Source organism: Lissotriton vulgaris, chromosome 10, assembly GCF_964263255.1.
Source record: "Lissotriton vulgaris chromosome 10, aLisVul1.2, whole genome shotgun sequence".
Lineage (NCBI taxonomy): Eukaryota > Metazoa > Chordata > Amphibia > Caudata > Salamandridae > Lissotriton > Lissotriton vulgaris.
In genome coordinates this window covers 886941010-886962895 of record NC_141698.1, presented here as the reverse complement: position 1 = coordinate 886962895, position 21886 = coordinate 886941010, and the positions used below count along the sequence as shown (strand labels likewise).

At 45.4% G+C, this 21886-nt stretch overlaps 1 protein-coding gene across 1 annotated transcript in view; it reads left to right on the top strand.

The window, feature by feature from the left end:
• MTERF1 (mitochondrial transcription termination factor 1) overlaps nt 1-14730 on the top strand; it is a 34200-nt gene extending 19470 nt beyond the window's left edge. The window contains exon 2 of the mRNA XM_086941843.1: nt 13534-14730. Within this exon, the coding sequence (XP_086797969.1) occupies nt 13564-14700 (1137 nt within the window). The 5' untranslated portion in view covers nt 13534-13563 and the 3' untranslated portion in view covers nt 14701-14730. The remainder of the gene's footprint in view (nt 1-13533) is intronic.
• The last annotated feature ends 7156 nt before the right edge of the window (nt 14731-21886 follow it).

The following is a 21886-nucleotide window of genomic DNA, read 5'->3' as shown; positions in this document are numbered from 1 at the left end:
AGTGTAATTATGTGGCGTGTAATTATGTAAACAAAACAGGTGATGGACCGAATGTGGGTCAATGTCACACATTCATCCCAGTCCAAAGATCTGGGCCCAAATCCATCGTTTTTTGCACTCCACACCACCCTGGGTTAGACAATGGCGATATGCAAATCAGCTCTGACCCTGTGCCCCATGGGAACAGTCCAGTCCGAACTACAAAAGCCATGTCCTTCCCAGAACGGAATCAAGCATCCGAGGACCGGACCGGTTTCGAGGTAACACCTCTCATCAGCCCGGCTAGCTTGACTCAAGTGGTGTGGAGTGCCTGGGACCCACGTCTGAGCATCCCCAGCGCACTTATGGCGAAATTTGCAAACAAAACAGGTGATGGACCGAATGTGGATCAATGTCACACATTCATCCCAGTCCAAAGATCTGGGCCCAAATCCATCGTTTTTTTGCACTCCACACCACCCTGGGTTAGACAATGGCGATATGCAAATCAGCTCTGACCCTGTGCCCCATGGGAACAGTCCAGTCCGAACTACAAAAGCCATGTCCTTCCCAGAACGGAATCAAGCATCCGAGGACCGGACCGGTTTCGAGGTAACACCTCATCAGCCCGGCTAGCTTGACTCCAGTGGTGTGGAGTGCCTGGGACCCACGTCTGAGCATCCCCAGCGCACTTATGGCGAAATTTGCAAACAAAACAGGTGATGGACCGAATGTAGATCAATGTCACACATTCATCCCAGTCCAAAGATCTGGGCCCAAATCCATCGTTTTTTTGCACTCCACACCACCCTGGGTTAGACAATGGCGATATGCAAATCAGCTCTGACCCTGTGCCCCATGGGAACAGTCCAGTCCGAACTACAAAAGCCATGTCCTTCCCAGAACGGAATCAAGCATCCGAGGACCGGACCGGTTTCGAGGTAACACCTCTCATCAGCCCGGCTAGCTTGACTCCAGTGGTGTGGAGTGCCTGGGACCCACGTCTGGGCATCCCCAGCGCACTTAGGGCGGGTGGTGTGGAGTGCAAAAAAACGATGGATTTGGGCCCAGATCTTTGGACTGGGGTGAGTGTGTGACATTGATCCACATTCGGTCCATCACCTGTTGTGTTTGCATATTCCGCCCTAAGTGCACTGGGGATGCCCAGACGTGGGTCCCAGGCACTCCACACCACTGGAGTCAAGCTAGCCGGGCTGATGGGAGGTGTTACCTCGAAACCGGTCCGGTCCTCTGATGCTTGATTCCGTTCTGGGAAGGACATGGCTTTTGTAGATCGGACTGGACTGTTCCCATGGGGCACAGGGTGAGTGTGTGACATTGATCCACATTCGGTCCATCACCTGTTGTGTTTTGCATATTCCGCCCTAAGTGCGCTGGGGATGCCCAGACGTGGGTCCCAGGTACTCCACACCACTTGAGTCAAGCTAGCCGGGCTGATGAGAGGTGTTACCTCGAAACCGGTCCGGTCCTCTGATGCTTGATTACGTTCTGGGAAGGACATGGCTTTTGTAGTTCGGACTGGACTGTTCCCATGGGGCACAGGGTCAGAGCTGATTTGCATATCGCCATTGTCTAACCCAGGGTGGTGTGGAGTGCAAAAAAACGATGGATTTGTACCCAGATCTTTGGACTGGGGTGAGTGTGTGACATTGATCCACATTCGGTCCATCACCTGTTGTGTAATTATGTGGCACTGAGTGGTATTTGGAGTGTATGTTGCATTGAGCGCAGTGTAATTATGTGGCATGTAATTATGTGGCACTGATTGGTATTTGGAGTGTATGTTGCGTTGAGCGCAGTATAAGTATGTAGCATATAATTATGTGGAACTGAGTGGTATTGTTTGGAGTGAATGTTGTTTTCAGTAGAGTGTAATTATGTGGCATGTATACACTTGGCGTGGAACGACTAAATACACAAAGAGTAACCCGAAATTACCTGGCAAAGTGAATATGCAGCCTCAACGGAAGCGTGGTCCTACTGCAATAAAACAACCTCCAGAAGTGGTGTTAAAACCAGGATGGGGGAATGCCCCAAGGTCCAATGTTCACAATATGTTATGAATTCTTGTATAGCGCATGACTCACCCGGGGGCATCTCAGCGCTTACCAAGGGGATACCAGGAAGGATATCAGAGAATTTGATTCAGAAAAAAATAGATTTAGAACAGGAAACTTTTTAATTGTTTCCTGAAAGACAGATATGAAGTGGATTTACACAGGACCACTGGAAGCCAATTCCAGTATTTGGGGGCAATATAAGAGAAAGCTCTGCCACCTGTGCGACTTAACCGGATACGAGGGACCTTCAAGAGGGCTAAAACATTCGATCTTAGATTGCATTCGGATATCTGTTTGAAAAGTTTATTTTGCAGGGAGCGAGGTCCCCAGCCTTTAAGTGCTTTAAAGGAAAGACAGCAGACCTTAAAGAATGATCTTTCTTTCACCGGTAGCCAGTGCAGTTGTCTGAGTAAGGGCGGGGATGGGGATCCTGGGGGGCAATTAAGGACCATTCTTGTGGCAGTATTCTGTATCACCTGAAGTTTTGCTAAAGTAGTCACACCTCCTTCAGCCAACAGGGCGTTACCGTAGTCGAGCCGACTAATGACCATTGCCTGGACTACTGTTCTATGATGTTCAAGTGGAAGATAGGGAAGTATTCTACGTAGTAGGCGCAGGCTATAATAGCAAGACCCTGAGATGTTCTTAACGTCTTTCATGGTGAGTTTAGAGTCCAACTGGATTATCAGACACTTTGCTGAGGAAGACGGAGTAGGGGCTTCACCCAATTGGGGAGGCCACCAGTCAGATGTCCAGGAGAGGGCCTCTTTGCCTAAGGTCATAAGATCCGTTTTTCCTGGGTTGAGCTGGAGACAGCGCTCCCTCATCCAGTCCGCAATAGCTAACATTTCGCCAGAGAAACGTAGTTTCTCATCAGTGGTATTTAAGCCTATTGGGAACAGCAGCTGTGTATCGTCGGCAAATGATACTATCTCGAAGCCGAATGGTTGGACTATCTTGGCCAGGGGGGCCAAGTACATGTCAAAGAGGGTGGGACTAAGGCACAAACCCTGAGGCACCCCTTTGTCCAATAAGAACTTTTTTTGGGATACAAACGGGCCCAGCGTGGTGGTTTGCCATCTGTCCGTTAGAACATTTCTCAGCCACTGCAAGGCTGTACCCCTGATGCCACACTCAAGCAATCTAACAATAGAACAAGAAACTGTGATAACTAAAAAGAAACACAAGTTTCATCGTTAAGGACATCTGTGGATGTCCCGGGCTCAAGTATATGTGTCTAACGAACCCAAATTCTCACCGTTCTGCAACTGACAAGAGTCCCACACTGACTGACATGCACTCAATACTCTGACAACCGGAAGACCGGAAAGTCGGTCTCAAATATAGGAGTCTCAAAGACATTGAAAGTGGACTTGAAGCAAACCTTGCGGGGAGCCGCAATGATGGAACGGTCAAATAGCACACTCTGATGGAAACCCTAAACTGAAATGCAGCTGCTAGAAAATGTTCTTTCCAATACCTATTATGACAAAACACTACATTAAGGCCATGGTTGAATCAACAGTGAATACGCTCCAAGAGGATCTACAAGTATAATTGAAAATCTTGGCCTGCTAGTGACGTGCGTGGCTGTTACTATCATGAACCTCACCCCCTGTACTAAAAGACGAAAAAAAACGAAACTAGTGCCATTCTGACTCCTAGATTAGTAACCATGAGGGGCAATGACTAAAACCTTCATCCAACTTTGACCGAACTAAAATAAGTGATGCATCAAGAATGCTCTCAAAGTAAACAAGACAACAATGCGGCGCAACGTGAACCAGCCTGCAATCAGCCGAAATGGGCGGGGTAGACCCCTGCCTTTACACAACCCCTCGACACAATGCTGCGAACAAAGCCCCCACCGCGACAAGAAGGAATCGCCAGCCTGCCTCCCTCCCCTAGCAGGGGATATTTAATGCACTAATCTAGCACAGCGTGGAAAATATTCAGCGAGCGGATAATTTTGTTTAATAACACGTCAATTAATTAGCTATTTTTAGAAGGGGCGGCGGGGCCGAGCACCTGCAAGTCGCGAAAAATGGTGAAACGGCTTTTAAACAATTCAACAGCCTGCAAAGACACATCTAAACTCATCTGGGAAGCTCTCTAGCTCATTCAAAAACGTTACCTTGTTGAGGCTAAAAGTCTCGTCTCCTGAGTGAACAAAACAGAAAGCAGCCTATATCCGGCCCGGGGAGACGACCTGGGAGGGCGAGGGCTGCCCGCACATGCACGGTGCCTGCAACTTTCGCGTGCCCTGCGGCTGTTGTCCTGTCCTCTCTTTTTCAACAGGGTGCGTCGGTGACCCCGGAGGACTGTGGTGGAGGGGTGGTCCTGGGGATGTCGGTGCTGTAGTGGAAGTGTTGGGTGACCTTCGTGAAGAGCCTGGAGTTGGCACCGCGCCCCAGCGAAGGCCTGGCATGGAGGTCGCATGCTGAACGGGCGCTCTGGCAGACGGGGCTCCACGCCGATTGGGAGGGGGGTGACATTTGTGGTGGTCGGTGAGAAGTAGGAGTGTCGGTGTGGAAGCTACTGGAGCCCGTGGGCAAGCGGGCATCAGAGTTCCAGTTTGTGGCCTCCTACCAGGAGCTGATGCTGGAGTGCAACAACAAATGGTAAGTCTGGGGGTATAGCTGTATGGAAGAATGTGAAGTTAAAGCGAACTGTGGGCAATGATCTCTGTTATCGACGTGAAATTAATATGCTTCGGTTTGTGTTGGCATACAGCGCCTGGGTGCATGTAGCGCCTGGGCGGCCCTGAGTGGTGTCATAACAGGGGCTTACGCGCGAAAGTGAAACGGACAGGAGATGTGCTCCTGGCTGTACGCGCGAAAGTGAAACTGCCTGGAGATGTGCATGTGGCTGTACGTGCGCGTCCACAGACCAGAATCTGCTCGTGCACCTGTCCGTACCACTTGGGAAGCAAGTCAGTAACAATAGATCTCACTGGCGACAGCGCTGTCGCGCTGCATCGCCAGGCGAGACCTAAACAGTAAAGCTCAATTCTAACTTCCAGCTCCATTTACAGTTCAAATAAATAGCCACACTGAAAAACTTTTGTGTGCTTGAACGTTTAGTAAACCTTTGAATTATATTCAGAAATTATAAATCCTTGGTCTAATCAGTATTTGTAGATTTTCCAAAGGGCAAATTAACTTACTCTGTAGTCTATAATTTCTGGTGGACTTTTTTGTATAAGTTAGTCTGTTTTATGGTAATGAAAATGTGAGGACAGGGGTGTTATTGAAGAGAGAAGGGGGTCTGTGAAAAGTTTCTGAAAGGCCACAAGGTGGGGAAGCTTTGTGGTTAACCTTACTGTTTTTTAGGTCTCGCCTATTCCAGTCCGCAAGGAATGAATAGTCTAATGCAGCTAAACCACTACTTAAACTAAAGGCTCACCAAAGGCTCTTCCAAGGCTCTCAAAAGACTCTCAAGCGGATTTTCAACAGTTCACGCGAATCACGTGACCACACAAGCACGCGCATTTCCCCTACATGCTTCCCCAGCGTGCTTAAACCCATTTGCTCCTGGGCTTCAAATTAAAGTCATCTGTTGCTTCCTCAGCGCACTCGGCCTCACTTCTCCTCCCCCTAATTAACACACACCTCTTTCACGGCCGCGAGGCCATGCTTCAAAGGGATCCGCTCCCCCGGCACTAAAAGCTTCTGTCCGCGATGTTCATTCAGGCCCTGTCTCTCCCACCTACTCCCTTTCTCTACTTTTAGTCAGGCTCTCGCTGTAATGCGCTCTCTCCCCCCTCACCTCTTTCCTACATATTGCCCCTTTGTTTCTCTCTTCTCTGCTTTATATCGACCGCCTCTCAATACCATTTCTTTTCCCCTCTGCCTTTCTCTTCAACTCTCCCCCGCCCACTGCTTCACACTTCATGGCCAGATCGGCTCTTGTGAACACACGGTAGCCCAGGCCTCTCCTTGCTGGGTTTGAGGTAGAGGTGCCAATCAAAGGGTCTCCGGGACTGAACCAGCTGTCTGAGGGCAACGCTCGCCCACCATCCCCCAAACAAAACGCCAAAAACGTATTATGCGCCTATGTTTGGTTCATCTTCGCAGCTCTGTAAATAAACACGGAGCGACACTCTCCAGACATGAACATATCAAACACATTGGCAATAAACTCCGGATTGCCCATGCAGTTATTTTCCTCCTGGTAATCTCCCTACCCCCCTTCCTGTACCGCCTACCCCTCCATTCTGCAGCCTCTTTATCCGTTCTCTCCCTACTACACTCTCTCTAGCCTTGCTCACTCCCCTCCCTTCACCTCATTTCCTCTACCGATCTGTCCCAGACTTTTTCCCTCGCCACCATCCTCTTTTACATTCAGACCCTGTCTCACCTTCACCCCTCACACACCCTCACACAACCTCACTCACTCACACCCTCACACACATCACTCACCCTCACCCTCACTCACCCTCACCCTCACACACCCTGTCACCCTCACTCACCCTCTCACCCTCACTCACCCTCACACCCTCACCCACCCTCACCCATTCTCCCTCACCCTCACACACCCTCACACCCACCCTCACCCACCGTCACATCCTCACACACCCTCACTCACCTTAACACCCTCACACCCCCTCACCCTCATACCCTCACCACCTCATCCTCACACACCCTCACAACCCTCACTCCCCTTCACCCCTCACACACCTTCACCCCTCACACACCTTCACCCCCACACACCATCACCCTCACACACCCTCACTCACCCTCACACCCTCACCCCCTCACTCACATTCACCCCTCTTACACCCTCACCCTCACACACCATCACTCACCCTCACACCCCCACACACCATCAGTCACCCTCACACACCCTCACTCACACCCTCACCCTCACTCACACCCTCACCCTTACTCACCCTCACTCACCCTCACACCCTCACTCACCCTCACACCCTCACTCACCTTCACCCCTCACACACCTTCACCCCTCACACACCATCACCCTCACACACCCTCACTCACACACCATCACCCTCACACACCCTCACTCACCCTCACACCCTCAGCCCCTCACCCTCACACCCTCAGCCCCTCACCCTCACACCCTCACTCACCCTCACACCCTCACTCACCTTCACCCCTCACACACCCTCACACCCTCGCCCTCACTCCCTCTCACCCTCACCCACCCTCACCCCCTCACCCTCACCCACCCTCACTCACCCTCCCACACCCTCACATCCTCACCCACCCACACCCCCTCACGCTCACACCCTCACCCCCTCATCCTCACACACCCTCACCCACTTTCACACCCTCACACACCCTCACACCCTCCCCCCTCATCCTCACACCTCCTCACCATCACACACCCTCATATCCTCACACCCTCACTCACACCCTCACCCTCCCTCACACCCCCACACCCTATCACCCTCCCTCTATCTATTGCCCTCCCTCTATCTATCGCCCTCCCTCTATCTATCTATTTGCCTCCTTCTATCTATCTATCGCCCTCCTTCTATCTATCTATCGCCCTCCCTCTATCTATCTATCGCCCTCCTTCTATCTATCTATCGCCCTCCTTCTATCTATCTATCACCCTCCTTCTATCTATCTATCACCCTCCTTCTATCTGTCTATCGCCCTCCTATCTATCTATCGCCCTCCTTCTATCTATCGCCCTCCCTCTATCTATCGCCCTCCCTCTATCTATCGCCCTCCCTCTATCGCCCTCCCTCTATCTATCGCCCTCACTCTATCTATCTATCGCCCTCACTCTATCTATCTATCGCCCTCACTCTATCTATCGCCTTCCCTCTGTCTATCGCCCTCACTCTATCTATCTATCGCCTTCCCTCTATCTATCTATCTATCGCCCTCCCTCTATCGCCCTCCCTCTATCTATCGCCCTCACTCTATCTATCTATCGCCCTCACTCTATCTATCGCCCTCACTCTATCTATCTATCGCCCTCACTCTATCTATCGCCTTCCCTCTGTCTATCGCCCTCACTCTATCTATCGCCTTCCCTCTATCTATCTATCTATCGCCCTCCCTCTATCGCCCTCCCTCTATCTATCGCCCTCACTCTATCTATCTATCGCCCTCACTCTATCTATCTATCGCCCTCACTCTATCTATCTATCGCCCTCACTCTATCTATCGCCTTCCCTCTGTCTATCGCCCTCACTCTATCTATCGCCTTCCCTCTATCTACCTATCTATCGCCTTCCCTCTATCTATCTATCGCCCTCCTTCTATCTATCGCCCTCCTTCTATCTATCGCCCTCCCTCTATCTATCTATTGGCCTCCTTCTATCTATCTATCGCCCTCCTTCTATCTATCTATCGCCCTCCCTCTATCTATCTATCGCCCTCCTTCTATCTATCTATCGCCCTCCTTCTATCTATCTATCACCCTCCTTCTATCTGTCTATCGCCCTCCTATCTATCTATCGCCCTCCTTCTATCTATCGCCCTCCTTCTATCTATCGCCCTCCTTCTATCTATCGCCCTCCCTCTATCTATCGCCCTCTATCTATCGCCCTCTATCTATCGCCCTCCCTCTATCTATCGCCCTCCCTCTATCTATCTTTCGCCCTCACTCTATCTATCGCCCTCCCTCTATGTATCTATCGCCCTCCCTCTATCTATCGCCCTCCCTCTATCTATCGCCCTCCCTCTATCTATCTATCGCCTTCCCTCTATCTATCGCCTTCCCTCTATCTATCGCCTTCCCTCTATCTATCGCCCTCACTCTATCTATCTATCGCCCTCACTCTATCTATCTATCGCCCTCACTCTATCTATCTATCGCCCTCACTCTATCTATCTATCGCCTTCCCTCTATCTATCGCCTTCCCTCTATCTATCGCCCTCACTCTATCTATCTATCGCCCTCACTCTATCTATCGCCCTCCCTCTATGTATCTATCGCCCTCCCTCTATGTATCTATCGCCCTCCCTCTATGTATCTATCGCCCTCCCTCTATGTATCTATCGCCCTCCCTCTATGTATCTATCGCCCTCCCTCTATGTATCTATCGCCCTCCCTCTATGTATCTATCGCCCTCCCTCTATGTATCTATCGCCCTCCCTCTATGTATCTATCGCCCTCCCTCTATCTATCGCCCTCCCTCTATCTATCTATCGCCTTCCCTCTATCTATCTATCGCCCTCACTCTATCTATCTATCGCCCTCACTCTATCTATCTATCGCCCTCACTCTATCTATCTATCGCCTTCCCTCTATCTATCGCCCTCACTCTATCTATCTATCGCCTTCCCTCTATCTATCTATCGCCTTCCCTCTATCTATCTATCGCCTTCCCTCTATCTATCTATCGCCCTCACTCTATCTATCTTTCGCCCTCACTCTATCTATCTTTCGCCCTCACTCTATCTATCTATCGCCCTCCCTCTAGCTATCGCCCTCACTCTATCTATGGCACCGCCACAGCATCACTCGGGGGCACCAAAACATCACTATGCGCTACCTCTGCATCACTGAACGCCACAGCATCACTCGTCGCCACCACAACATCACTCAGTGCCACCACAGTATCAATCTGTGCAACCATTCAACAACAACTGGTTCAAATATGTTCTCTCAATGTTTCAAGCTTTATTGCAAATATCACAAAAAGATGGTAATATTTCACTTCTGTTCTTGAATTTTCGTCACAATAAAATACACTGAACATAATCTTCACAAAAATTATTTACAAAACTTTAAGCTATTGCCATTATAAATTTCAATAACTTTTATTTAAGTATTAATTATGTAAAAAAAATTAAAAGCCATTGTTATTTGTAATATCAATACATCTAAGTCAGGTAAATACAAAACATGTAGCATTACAAATGCTATGGGTGTCACATTTGCAAAAGATAAAAGTATTGGCATTGTAAATGACAAAGCTATTAATTTAGCTATTTTCAAAACCAACACATAAATAAAAAATGTGTCATTTACAAGACCAATAGCTCAAACTTTCCTAATGCGAGACCTATTGCATTGCAAATGCTTGTTTGAGAACATTTCCCATTCTAACCACAACTTCTGCAAAGGTCAGGAGTAAGTGTTTTTCCTGAGGGAAGGGAATGTTCTAGCTTTAGAAACTGTTATCCTACCATTTAGATTTGAATGTTTGCTGAGAAAAACAAAATAAAATCGGTTTAAAAAAAGTGTAAAACACACTGTGAACCCCTTCCCAAATGTCATTAGACTTATGAAACTAGGCTAAGGGGCTATGTCTGGACATTTTCCAATGTCAGTCCTATCGAATTGAAACCGTTCTCTACTGGTGAAGTGGAATTTTCATGGGCGGTCTTCAGCATGCCACACTGAGCTTGTGAGGCTGTAAAGAAGCACCGATAAAACCGAATTGAAGCAGCGCCCTTGTAGCTAAGCTTCTACTCTCATAACAACCTGGCAATATCCTAAAATCGCTCTTTTAGGATGCCCTCCTGGTACCCAGCGTTTGGAGCGCAACAACACCACTGGTGCGATATGCAGTGCTATACACACACAAACAACACAGGTCATTTTGCTGTAAGCAACCAAAAGCCGAGTCTGCGAATGTCTGGGTAAGGGGCCTGTAGTGAATTCCGACAACGTCCTCGGGCTCCAAGACACCTCGTGTGCCCCTGGTACATTCACAAGTGTTTGACAGTTGTGAGCAGAGGGATATTTTCGTGTTAATAATGTAACGTGCTGTGGCGTGGGCTCACCGGCATCTGTTGAAAAGCGCAAGCTGCCTTTATCAGCTGAAGAACAGCGTCGGCACCAAACGGGGGTTGACATGGAAGGCTGCCATCAATGTACAAGCCACTAATTCCGGGACAGAAACTTCAGAAATCTAGACTACCATGTAGCCTGCTGGTACAACAAGAAACAAAACACTTGGCAGCGGGATGGGGACATTCAGCACAGCAGCAGACCGTAAGGAAGTGAATGAGCCAGGAAGGTTTGGAGGGAGGGACCCAGCGCATGGAGACGAACCTCGCACAGCCGTCGGCCTGAGGGAGAAATACAAATAAATAAACAAGTGAGGACAGGCCATTGTAAATGTGAGAAACAGCCTGATTCTCAGCCCTGCTCACAGAAAAAGCATTGCAGCGGAGCAAGAATGCTCTGCAAAAGAAAAGGGAGTGTTCACCCAAAATGTGCTGAAAACCAAGAAAAAACAGTCCCTAGAGAAACAGATAAATTGAAGAAAGCGTAATGATACTGTAGTTAGTCCCTACTGCTGGGAGGAATGAAAGTGAAAAGGAGGGACAAAGAGGCAGGACTGACCACTAGCAAACAAGAATTTTCAAAGGACACTGCAACAAACAAATCAGATAGGTTTAAGCCCCTAAGAGAAGTATACTAAAGTATACAAGAGGTCGCTCGCTTACGCTCAACCTAAAAATCATTGGCAGGGGCAACAGGTCAGTTACAGGTGTGAAAGGCGACACATATTGGCTTTGCCAATACTTGTTCTTTTCCCTTTTTTTGATCCTCTAATGCCAGTGCTGGCAATGGGATTCTTTGGGTGTTTGTGTTGCTACAAGTCGTTTTCATTGGCAATACTTCTTGCAAAAGGAAATGTGGTGAATTACCTGGGGGAAGGGGTCCCTTTCCATTCGTAGCTGACTGGGTTAAAGACCATGCAAATACCCATCAAATCGAGACCCACTACAGATATATTTAGCCTCCCAAGTTGCAGATGATGAATATAATGATTGAAAAACGCTACAGACGTTTTGTATCTGCAAAGTATACACATACAGGCTGCAAAACGTACCATGAATGGAAGCTGTACCACTAAGACACGTGCTATATTATAAACCAGAAATTTACTGCAGGAGCGGTAATTAGTTTACATTTTAAAATCTTGGTTTAAGATCATTCGGGCTAATCTCCACTATGTCTCTGGTCCAATGGAGCTTTACTATTGTTTAAGAAGATAAAGAGCTGTACATCACATAAAGTATCGCAATCGCTAATCTATTTTCAGACAATGAGTTTGTTATGAGTTGAAGGGTCTTATTAATACAAACTTATAGAAATTCATGTTTATTAAAAGTTACAAATTAATTTGTAATAATCCTGATCATCATATATGAACAGAAATTGAAAATCCATATTAGTCAATCAAATCATAGTAAAAGCATTAAGCGCATTCCATAAAGGTAAGAATCTCTCTTCTAGGAATGGGAAAAAGGTGTCTGCCAGAACCCATATAAAGAGCTCTATTTTGAGAGAGTGAGACTAAAAGTATAAATCTTAAGCATCAAAAGTCAGCTAAATAAAATAATAATCAGTCAAAGCAGATCTTCTCATGTGGAGAAAGGCTAAAGAAACTCAGTAGAGAGACAGAACAAAGCGAAAATAGCTTAAAGGTCTGTGGTAGTAATAGGAGTGATTACCTACTCTTGGAACATGCACCATTATAGACCACACATTTTATCAATGCTGGAGTTTGTGGTGTCTTCTTTTTTTTCGGCCAGTCATTCATCTTTTGAAGCAGTCATGGGAACAGAATCACTCCTCCTCTTCTCCCAGAAACACAATGACTCTAGGTAGCAGCTTTTAATGTTGCAACTATTTCTTATCTTTTAGCGGTTTCATCTGTTCTACTTGTAATTCCCCATGAGGGAAGTATCATATCTATCTTTCTAAATAACAGACTTATTAATTTATTATCAGCGAACATTGTTTAAGTAGAAACATTTACAGAATTAAATATAAACATTTATACAACTATTATTCATTATGAAAAACATGTCCAAGGAGAGGTCAAGAAATAAACATTTTAAACAACGTAAGCACTCTTTTAGTCATGTCAGCTAGTCTGGCTATGTTGTTTCAGCCATTGAGGCCTAGTAGAGTAAATATGGTTGCCTACTAACATTTTTGCATTTAAACACATTTTTATTTTTCATTAAAGCCCACACATTAATTCTGCACATTATTATAAACAACATTATTTTCTCAACCTAATTAAACACTTCTCCGGCCCTAGATTAGTACTTTTCTAGAAACTACTGATCAATTTCCTTTGCTAATATACGATAATAATGTTGCTCCCATTCCCTGAATGTATTATTGTATCTTTCTCCTTCTTTTTCTTTTTGGCAACTTTAAATAAACAACGAAAATAAGTAATTTTTCAAGTAGAGCATCTATACAAGTTAAGCCGTAATAGTTTAGTGCCTTTTAGGTCATGCTTAAATTTTTTTACCAGCACAACATTTAGCACCTAACATCTCCTCTATTCTACCCTATGAACTATGTGTCTGTAAAACATTTCCACGTATGAAAGTTTTTTTAAAAATAACATTTGAAAATCTATATTTTGTGCATTGCTTAGCCTGTGTCTAATGTGTCTAAATCAAATACCTGTGTCGCACAGATATGATCCATAAAAAAATGATCCTATATATGGTATATGAAATAATGTATCATTAAAGATTGATTTCTTGCCTTCTGTCTTTTTCTGACACAGATTGAGATTTCAGTGTTGGTGTAAAAAAAAATGGCTGCACGAGGACTGGTACAGAGTATGGCTACCCTGCTGCTAAAGAGTGTGAGATGCTCTTGTTTATTGAGGCTCTCAGAACCGACATTGCTCAATACTGTGGCTTGCAGGTTCCTTAGCTGGACACCCCGGAACATTAAGAGATTGTCAAAAGAAAACATTGGCTTAGTGAATAACCTGGTAAACCTGGGTGTAGATGTACAGTCTGCACGAAAACGTCAGCCGGGTGTCCTCAAGAAGATGATCACACACGAAGATGGACTTATCGGGTTCCTACAAGCCAAGGGGGCGAGTAAAGCCTTTGTTGCTGGCATAATTTCAAGATACCCACGATCAATCACTCGTACAGTCGAACATTTGGAAAAGAAATGGGAGATATGGCATGGAATCCTAAAGAGTGACTCCGAAATACTAAAGGTATTGGACCGGTCTCCAGAAGCTTTTTTCCGTTCAAGTAACAATGCCAATTTGGAAAAAAATGTTACATTTCTCTCTTCTCTTGGCTTGACACCATCTGATCTGGCTCGGTTGCTGGCAAAAGCACCTCGAACGTTCTCCAATCGCATGGAGTTGAATCAGCAAATGGTGGACTATTTGCATGACGTGCATGTGAGCCTAGGTGGTGAAAATGCAGAAAAGTTTGTGAAACTGATCCTAACCAAAAACATCTTCGTTCTTATTCAGAGTGTTAAGAGAGTGAAAGCTAACATTGAATTCCTGCAAACCTCTCTCAGGCTGACTGATAAGGAGCTGTTGGACTTGCTGCAAGGCCTTGGTGCTGATATATTGGATCTCTGTCATGAGTACATCAAAAGAAACTTCCATCATATTCAGCAGAAACTATTCCCCCTAGGCTGCAATGATGATCAGATTAACAGCTTTATTTTACGTTACCCATCCATGCTCTTCCTGTCGCCAAAAAACTTCACTAATAAAATAGATTGCTTGCTGAAAACAGGAGTCGAGGTAGAACAAATACTGGAAAGACCCAGAGTCCTTGATGTAAGCATCAGCACCATGGCAAGCAGAATCGTCCGGCTGCAACAAATTGGCTACAACTTTCAAAGTTTTGGAGTGGGCCTTTTGGATTTAAGTAAAACACGATTTGAAGCTAAATTTGAAAAATTACAATAATCATTAAAAAAAACTTAATTTGATGCAAAAGGCACATCTGTAATGTGTTTTATGCTTTGCAGGTAGGTTGTACACTAATCACTGTATCTTTCCAAGTTCTCTCTGGGTCACACTGATGTTATTTACAAAATAATATTATAGTTTGCCGCATAGATCAAAGCTGTTTTCATCTTTTTGAAAGCAAAGGATTTTTTTTAAACGCTACACGCTGCTGTATAGCCAACACAATGCACAGGCCAGATGAAGTTGGCAAGTAATTACGGACAAGATTATGTAAGACACCAGCCAAGATGATGAGTATTTTTGCAGGTCTGGAAAATAGTTTTTTTGCAAAGATGATGCTTAAGCTTTACAATAAGAAGCAACCGTATCAAGACTCTGTAGAGTTGTTATTTGTGACAGATAACAAGAATAATCTAGCAGGATGTGAATATAATGCTGGATGTTTTCAGAATTAGAGCTCTCATTCGGAGTGAGCTGGGAAACTCTACAAACCTTCATTAGGCATTTATGGTATACAGAATGAATACATATTTTGTCATTTCAGTATACCCATTCTTTGCAGGTGGCAAACCACTAAAGCGCTAGTGGCGGGGGAAAACTGCATCTGAGTAGCACCTTGAGAGCTGTTACACTTATTATTTGTGTATATTACCGAAATTTTGTGTCTTCTTCAGCCAGTCTGGAGTGTGTGTGTGTGTCTGTGTGTGCAAGTGTTTACATTCATATTTAAAGGCTTACTATAGAATCTTTCTCTGGGGACTGCAGTTTAACCTATGACTACGTTTCACAGTGTCTCCAACCAGTAGCTCATGAGCTACTGTAGCTATTTAAAGATTAACTTGCTAATAGGTTTGAAAGAGTTTGAAATATGTGTTGAATAGACACAGACATAACATAGAGATGTAAACAAAGACTGCTGGGTTTACTGATAACTCTGGACATCCCGGGTGTGTTAATACAGGTGACACATGCCTACCTTTGTTGCTGCATGCTTTGATCCCCTTTCTATGAGTGACATGGAGATTTATCTGGCTTCTGCTCTTCAAGAGAGCTGAATGATGTGGTTTCCTGTGACTTCCTTAAAAGGCCATCTGTGCATTGTTTGGTAGAGTTTTTATTGAGCACACACAAATACCAAAGACTTAGCATTGCACATCAGCTCGGAGTTAGCTAAGGAAATTAACCATGTACGCTTGGGTGAGGAGAGCCCTTCGCTGTGGAGGAATCTATTTTCGGAGGTTTGCTTTTTACCACACGGAGGTGACGGATATGTCCTTGGCCGCGGCTCCAGATGTAGCTTAGGTGGCTTTGCCTCTGGGCATGACAGGGGGCTCATAGCAAGACGGGAAGCCTCCCGCAAGCCTTTCTGAAGCTCAAACCACAGTGCTCCCAGATGGCAGAGTGCCTAGGACACGGGGAGAAGGCCAGTCCCCCAAAGCAGCAGTCAGAATTTGGCAAATTCAGGTCCCACAGGCCAGCCGCACTCCAAGCCCCCAGCCCCGAGGATCTGTCCAAGGTTCCCCACAGGGAATGTTATAGAATCTGAGCGCCAGGTGCATCCTCACACCCCGACTGGGTAGAGTGGCGGGAATGTAGGGGCAAAGATGCCTCCTCTTGAGCTTAGGCTCAACAGCTACCTCTATTTTGGCAGCTCTGATCAGAGGTGAACCAACAGAATTGGCAGAAAGATCATGGACGAGGAAGGGGCAGGGGCCGAAATGAGAGACCGAGACAAAAGAAAAGTGAGTGTGGAAGAAATTAAAAAAGTCAGTTTCCAACAGTAAGAAAACAAGGAGAAGCCGGCGGAACAAGATCAGAAACAACCCCAGTGGGAGTGGAAACAAGGGGACAAAATAAAGGACAATGAAGATTAATTTGGTAAATGTATCTAATCGTACTTTGAGTGATATTGAGACTAGTCGTAAGATATGGTTTATCCTTTTTGCCCCACTACTCCTTTGAACTAGTCCCGGAGTAGATTTGACCAGTACCATTTTATTAGAAAATTGAAAATATGTAAATGGCAGAAGTTAAAAGTAAAAGCAGGGACAACATCTTAAATTAGTAAAAAATCTACACCTCATGCCATAACTATTAATGATATGGATAAATTACTCAGTTTGACTGAACTTAAATTTGAATGACTCTGATCTTGTACCTGGGGATGTTTCTACACTAGGTTTTGCCACTGATGATTGGTGCCCGAATGTTTTTAAACCTAAATCCACATTCTATCCCTCGCTCCCTCCCAGTGCTATTGATACATTTGAGGCTCTGATGGTGAAGGACCTAAAATGTTTAACTAGGAAATCAGGTTGGAAAAATGATAATCTGATGAAAAAAGAAAGGCTAGCTGTGAAAAATCTACAGGATGATCATAATATAATGATTAGCCAGTCAGACAAAGGAGGGAATGTAGTGATTCAGAATATTGAGGATTACATTAATGAGGGTATGCGCAAGTTGAACAATCCTGATTGTTCTGTGGTGGTTTCTAAAGAAATGATTGAGAGCGCCAATGTTAAATATCATGAAATTATATATGGGTGGGAGAAGAAAGGTCTCCTAGAATGGGATGAGTATGCGTTTCTCTTAACAGATTTCTGAAAATTGAAGTGCTGTATCTACTTCCATAACCTCACAAACATGCCTTTAAACCACCTGGGAGACCTATTGTCTCTAGCGAAGGGTCCTTGCTAGAACATAATTCTAAGTATGTAGATTACTTTTTACGTCCGTATGTGCAAACATCACCTTCACACATACAGGACGGTAAGGACTTCTTACATAAAGTCAGGAATGAGAAGATGGCCTCTTTCTTATGACCCTGGATGTGTGTCCCTTATACACATCCATTATACATTTAAATGGATTAAAAGCTTGCAGTCATTATTTGAAATCTCGATCTCTCTCATACTTCCAACATACTGAGATGATACTGTCCATAATAGACTTCTGTCTTTAAAAGAACTATTTATATTTTCAATGAAACATTTTAGACAAACACAAGGCACTGTGATGGGCACCTATTTTGCTCCTAGTTATGCCAATCCGATGATGGGGGGGGTGGGGGATGTTGAGAACAACAGGTGCCCAACCAATACTTACAATATGGCGACCATGTGAAGATGCGGGTGCGCTATATAGATGACCTCTTTATCATTTGGAGGTGTAGTGAGCATCAAACTAAGGATTTAATCGCCAATTTGAATGGCAATTGCGGTAATCTAAGATTTGGAGGCAAGATCAATGACAGTAAGATCGATTTCCTGGATATACAGATCCAAGTCCGGAAAAATAAATGAACATCCAAGTTGATCCGGAAGGAAACAGCCGGTAACACTGTCTTGCATGCAGATAGTCATCATCCTAAAAATCTGATAAAGAGTATTCCCTATGGTGAATTTCTATGGGCTTGAAGGAATTGTACATCTGATGCAGATTTATAGAAGAATGGGAGTGCATGTCATCAAGATTCCTTTAACGTGGCTACAAAAGAACAGATATAGCGACTGCGCCTAATAAAATATCTAAAGTGAGTCAATAAATGGCACTTGCTCCTAAGGGATTAGATGAAAAGATTGAGGATACTTGTATTAGGTTCATTACCACATATAATGTTGGCTCACACGATAGCAAGAAAAGCCTCACTAAGCATTGGGATGTGTTAGACAGAACCAACCTTGACTGATGCTCTAGGGCATTATCCTAACCTAACATACAGGAAAAGCAACTCCCTTAGTGATGAGGGTTGTCGAAGCAAATTTACTCAGATCAAGTCTAGGATTGGTCCAATACAGGGCTTTGACACGTGCATGGCATGTAAGGGTTTTAAGTCCATTCCAATGTTAAGAAAGTTTTCTTTCCTGTCACAACATCCTCTAGATTGATTGACAAACATCTAACTTGTTTTCCGGATTACTGTTTGTATGTTTAAAATTTATAATCCAGCCAGCACATTTAGTTCCAAAACACTCCTGGAACTTCGTTGAAAATAGGACTGCAGGGAGATTACGAGACACACTTATCTGGGTGACCGGCATGGGGCTCGAGGATGCCCATGGATTTGATTAACATCTGGCAAATGATGCTGGAATATAGTTATAATTAATTAATATTGGCCGTAATGAAATTGAAAGCCCTGACGAAGTTCCAGCAGTGTTTTGGAACAAAACTTGGTGGCTCGATTATGTTTTGAATTTGAAGATTAATAAATAAAGGATTTCATTGCAAAATTCATGAGATTGGACTTCTCCGGCACTAAACGGCGGCAAGTGCCAGAGGATTTGTGCACGGGACATTTTACGGTTAATGATTAATTCATTTAATTTCATTTCAAAATCTTTATTCGGATATATTAATTATCCATAAAAGCACAAATCCAAATATCACAACCTATAATAATAAAACATAAGTCTGATAAGAGGGGAGACAGTGAAAAATAAAACGGATCATGGCAGAAATAGTTTTTAATCAAGCATCAAATAAATACATCATGAATTTCCATGCAGGTTAAAAATACAATATAGAAAAACAGAGTCCGACAAGATGAATCTACAGTATAAAATATACAAAAACAGGCTTCAAAGAGTACACATTGAATTTCGAGCATGTGCTGCCGCTTTCAAGAAGGAGCCTACGTGGAAGGTTAAATCCTCATCAATACGTGAGGTGCAGCCCAAACAGTCTGTTGCCGGGCCTTGCTCTCTAGTTTTACGGATTACTGTGTTTATGTACTGACTTGCCCCTACCAAACATCTTATGTTCAAAGCACTATGTTTCAAGTCAAAAAGCGCATTTTGGAGCATATGAGTGTTATTCAAAATAAGGATAAACAATATCAAGTAATAAGACATTTTGATGAGCTACATAAAAGCAACCGAAATCTGCTCCGTTTATATGTACTTGATGGCATTCCTCAGACAAGTAGAGGGGAAGACAGAATACGTAAATTGCAGCACTAGGAATGCAAGTATATACTTGATGTTCACACAAAGGTGCCAAATGGTCAAAACTCAGACGAGGAGTTAGCTTGCTTTTTAGGAAAATTATTAAATGTAAAGAGTTGTTATTAATTTTATTGTTCTTTGTTATATATAACAAATGAATTATTTGCTGTGTTGCTTCTGGAATCTTTTTTGATTTCACAGTTTTTAGGTTGAGGTCTAAACACTTAGGGGCCCCATTAGGATGATGGGCGGTGGCACCACTGCGGTGGTGGCGGGGCGGAAAAACAGCATTTACCGCCCGCGAGCAGCAGAACACACGTCCGCTGCATTAGGATATGTAAATACAGGTCTTTTCCCGTCTGCCGCGGAGCGCCGCGCACTGCCATCAAAGTGCGCCCGCCAACGCGGCGGAGGGAGCCAATCGAGATGCACCGCCGCGCCCGATGACGTCCGCCCCACCCGACAAATCAGGATGGCGCAAACAAGCAGACGCACTGCAGCGGACACACCGCACAGCAGAAGCAGGCGGAAAGACGACAGTGAAGCACGAACGCCGATACCCGACATGAACCCCATCGACCCAGCCCTCCATATGCATCCGGTAATGTACCTGCTGCAACACTATAGCCAGATGGTCCGCCGCGGACGCCGCCGCAGGTACGCCACTACACATATGCACCACACTACACACATTCTGACACAGGGCCCAAGCACCACACAGGCAACCTGCTGGGGGGCAAAACACATCCGCATGGGCACCCACACATCACCCACCTCATAACAAGGCACCCCACAGCATCCGGAACACACAACGTCCGCAAACCAGCAGCGACATCACGGTCACGTCACCGCCGCGGTCAACACATGCGCACCATGCAGAAGGCAGGGCCACACCAAGGCATGGGCAGGGCACAAACATCATAGGGACACACCACCCGCAACTACACTGCACCCCACCAGAGCCAATCACAGGTCAGGTGCACATCCCGTGCACCCCATGCACACTAACAAGCACTGTAACTACAAGCACAATACACACACATCAACACACAACACACAGCCAGGGACACAGGCACTGCAGGATTAGCTGACAAGGAACACACAACACCAGTGAACTCCCACAGCCCACACAATTGCATACAATTATCCACACAGGGCAAGACAAAACAAACAACAGGCATACAACTCCTGGCTGACACATGTGTGTCTCACACTATACAGGGGCACACATGCATACACTACAAACTTACACCCTTCACACAGCACACCTCTGCTACACCCAACACCACACATGACATGCAAGCCATGCCACCAGGACTAATGTCCAACACAATATGACTATACACATACACGCCTGGGCATAGAGAAAGGAAAACACACACATACCTCTTGACATCACAGCCAGAAACAAACCCACTGAACCGCAGCACACCCTGTGCTGCCAGTGTCCCCCAACATTACCTGTGAACAGTGTATTCAACAATAGCAAATCACCAACAAGAGAATTGCAGTCCTGTAAAATAGCCATCACAGAGTACAACATCAGTAGTGCCAGAATGGACTGAAGACCCTGTCACCCCTGTATACAAATCAGATGGCTACAAAGAGCCTTGCAATGTAGAAATCATAAATAGAGCATGGTACACACTCAAGCTAATGCAGACAAGAAAAGGACTATAATCAGCAAGGAGACTGAGAAAACACACAACAGAAGTAACTGTATTTATTCACAAATCGCACAGATGTAGCAATACAATATTAGTTGACAACAGCAAGCAACAAAATCAGGTACAAATGGCAGAGACTATGCACAGGTGAAACACAAACAAGAAGGCCAGAGTCCATGGCAGGGGAGACAGCAAGTACATGAGAGGCTGCACAGGGGAGAGTACAGCACATCAGAGCAACAGGCCCAGAGTCCATGGCAGGGGAGAGTACAGCACAGCAGAGCAACAAGCCCAGAGTCCATGGCAGGGGAGAGTACAGGACAGCAGAGCAACAGGCCCAGAGTCCATGGCAGGGGAGACAGCAAGTACATGAGAGGCTGCTCAGGGGAGAGTACAGCACATCAGAGCAACAGGCCCAGAGTCCATGGCAGGGGAGACAGCAAGTACATGAGAGGCTGCACAGGGGAGAGTACAGCACATCAGAGCAACAGGCACAGAGTCCATGGCAGGGGAGAGTACAGCACATCAGAGCAACAGGCCCAGAGTCCATGGCAGGGGAGAGTACAG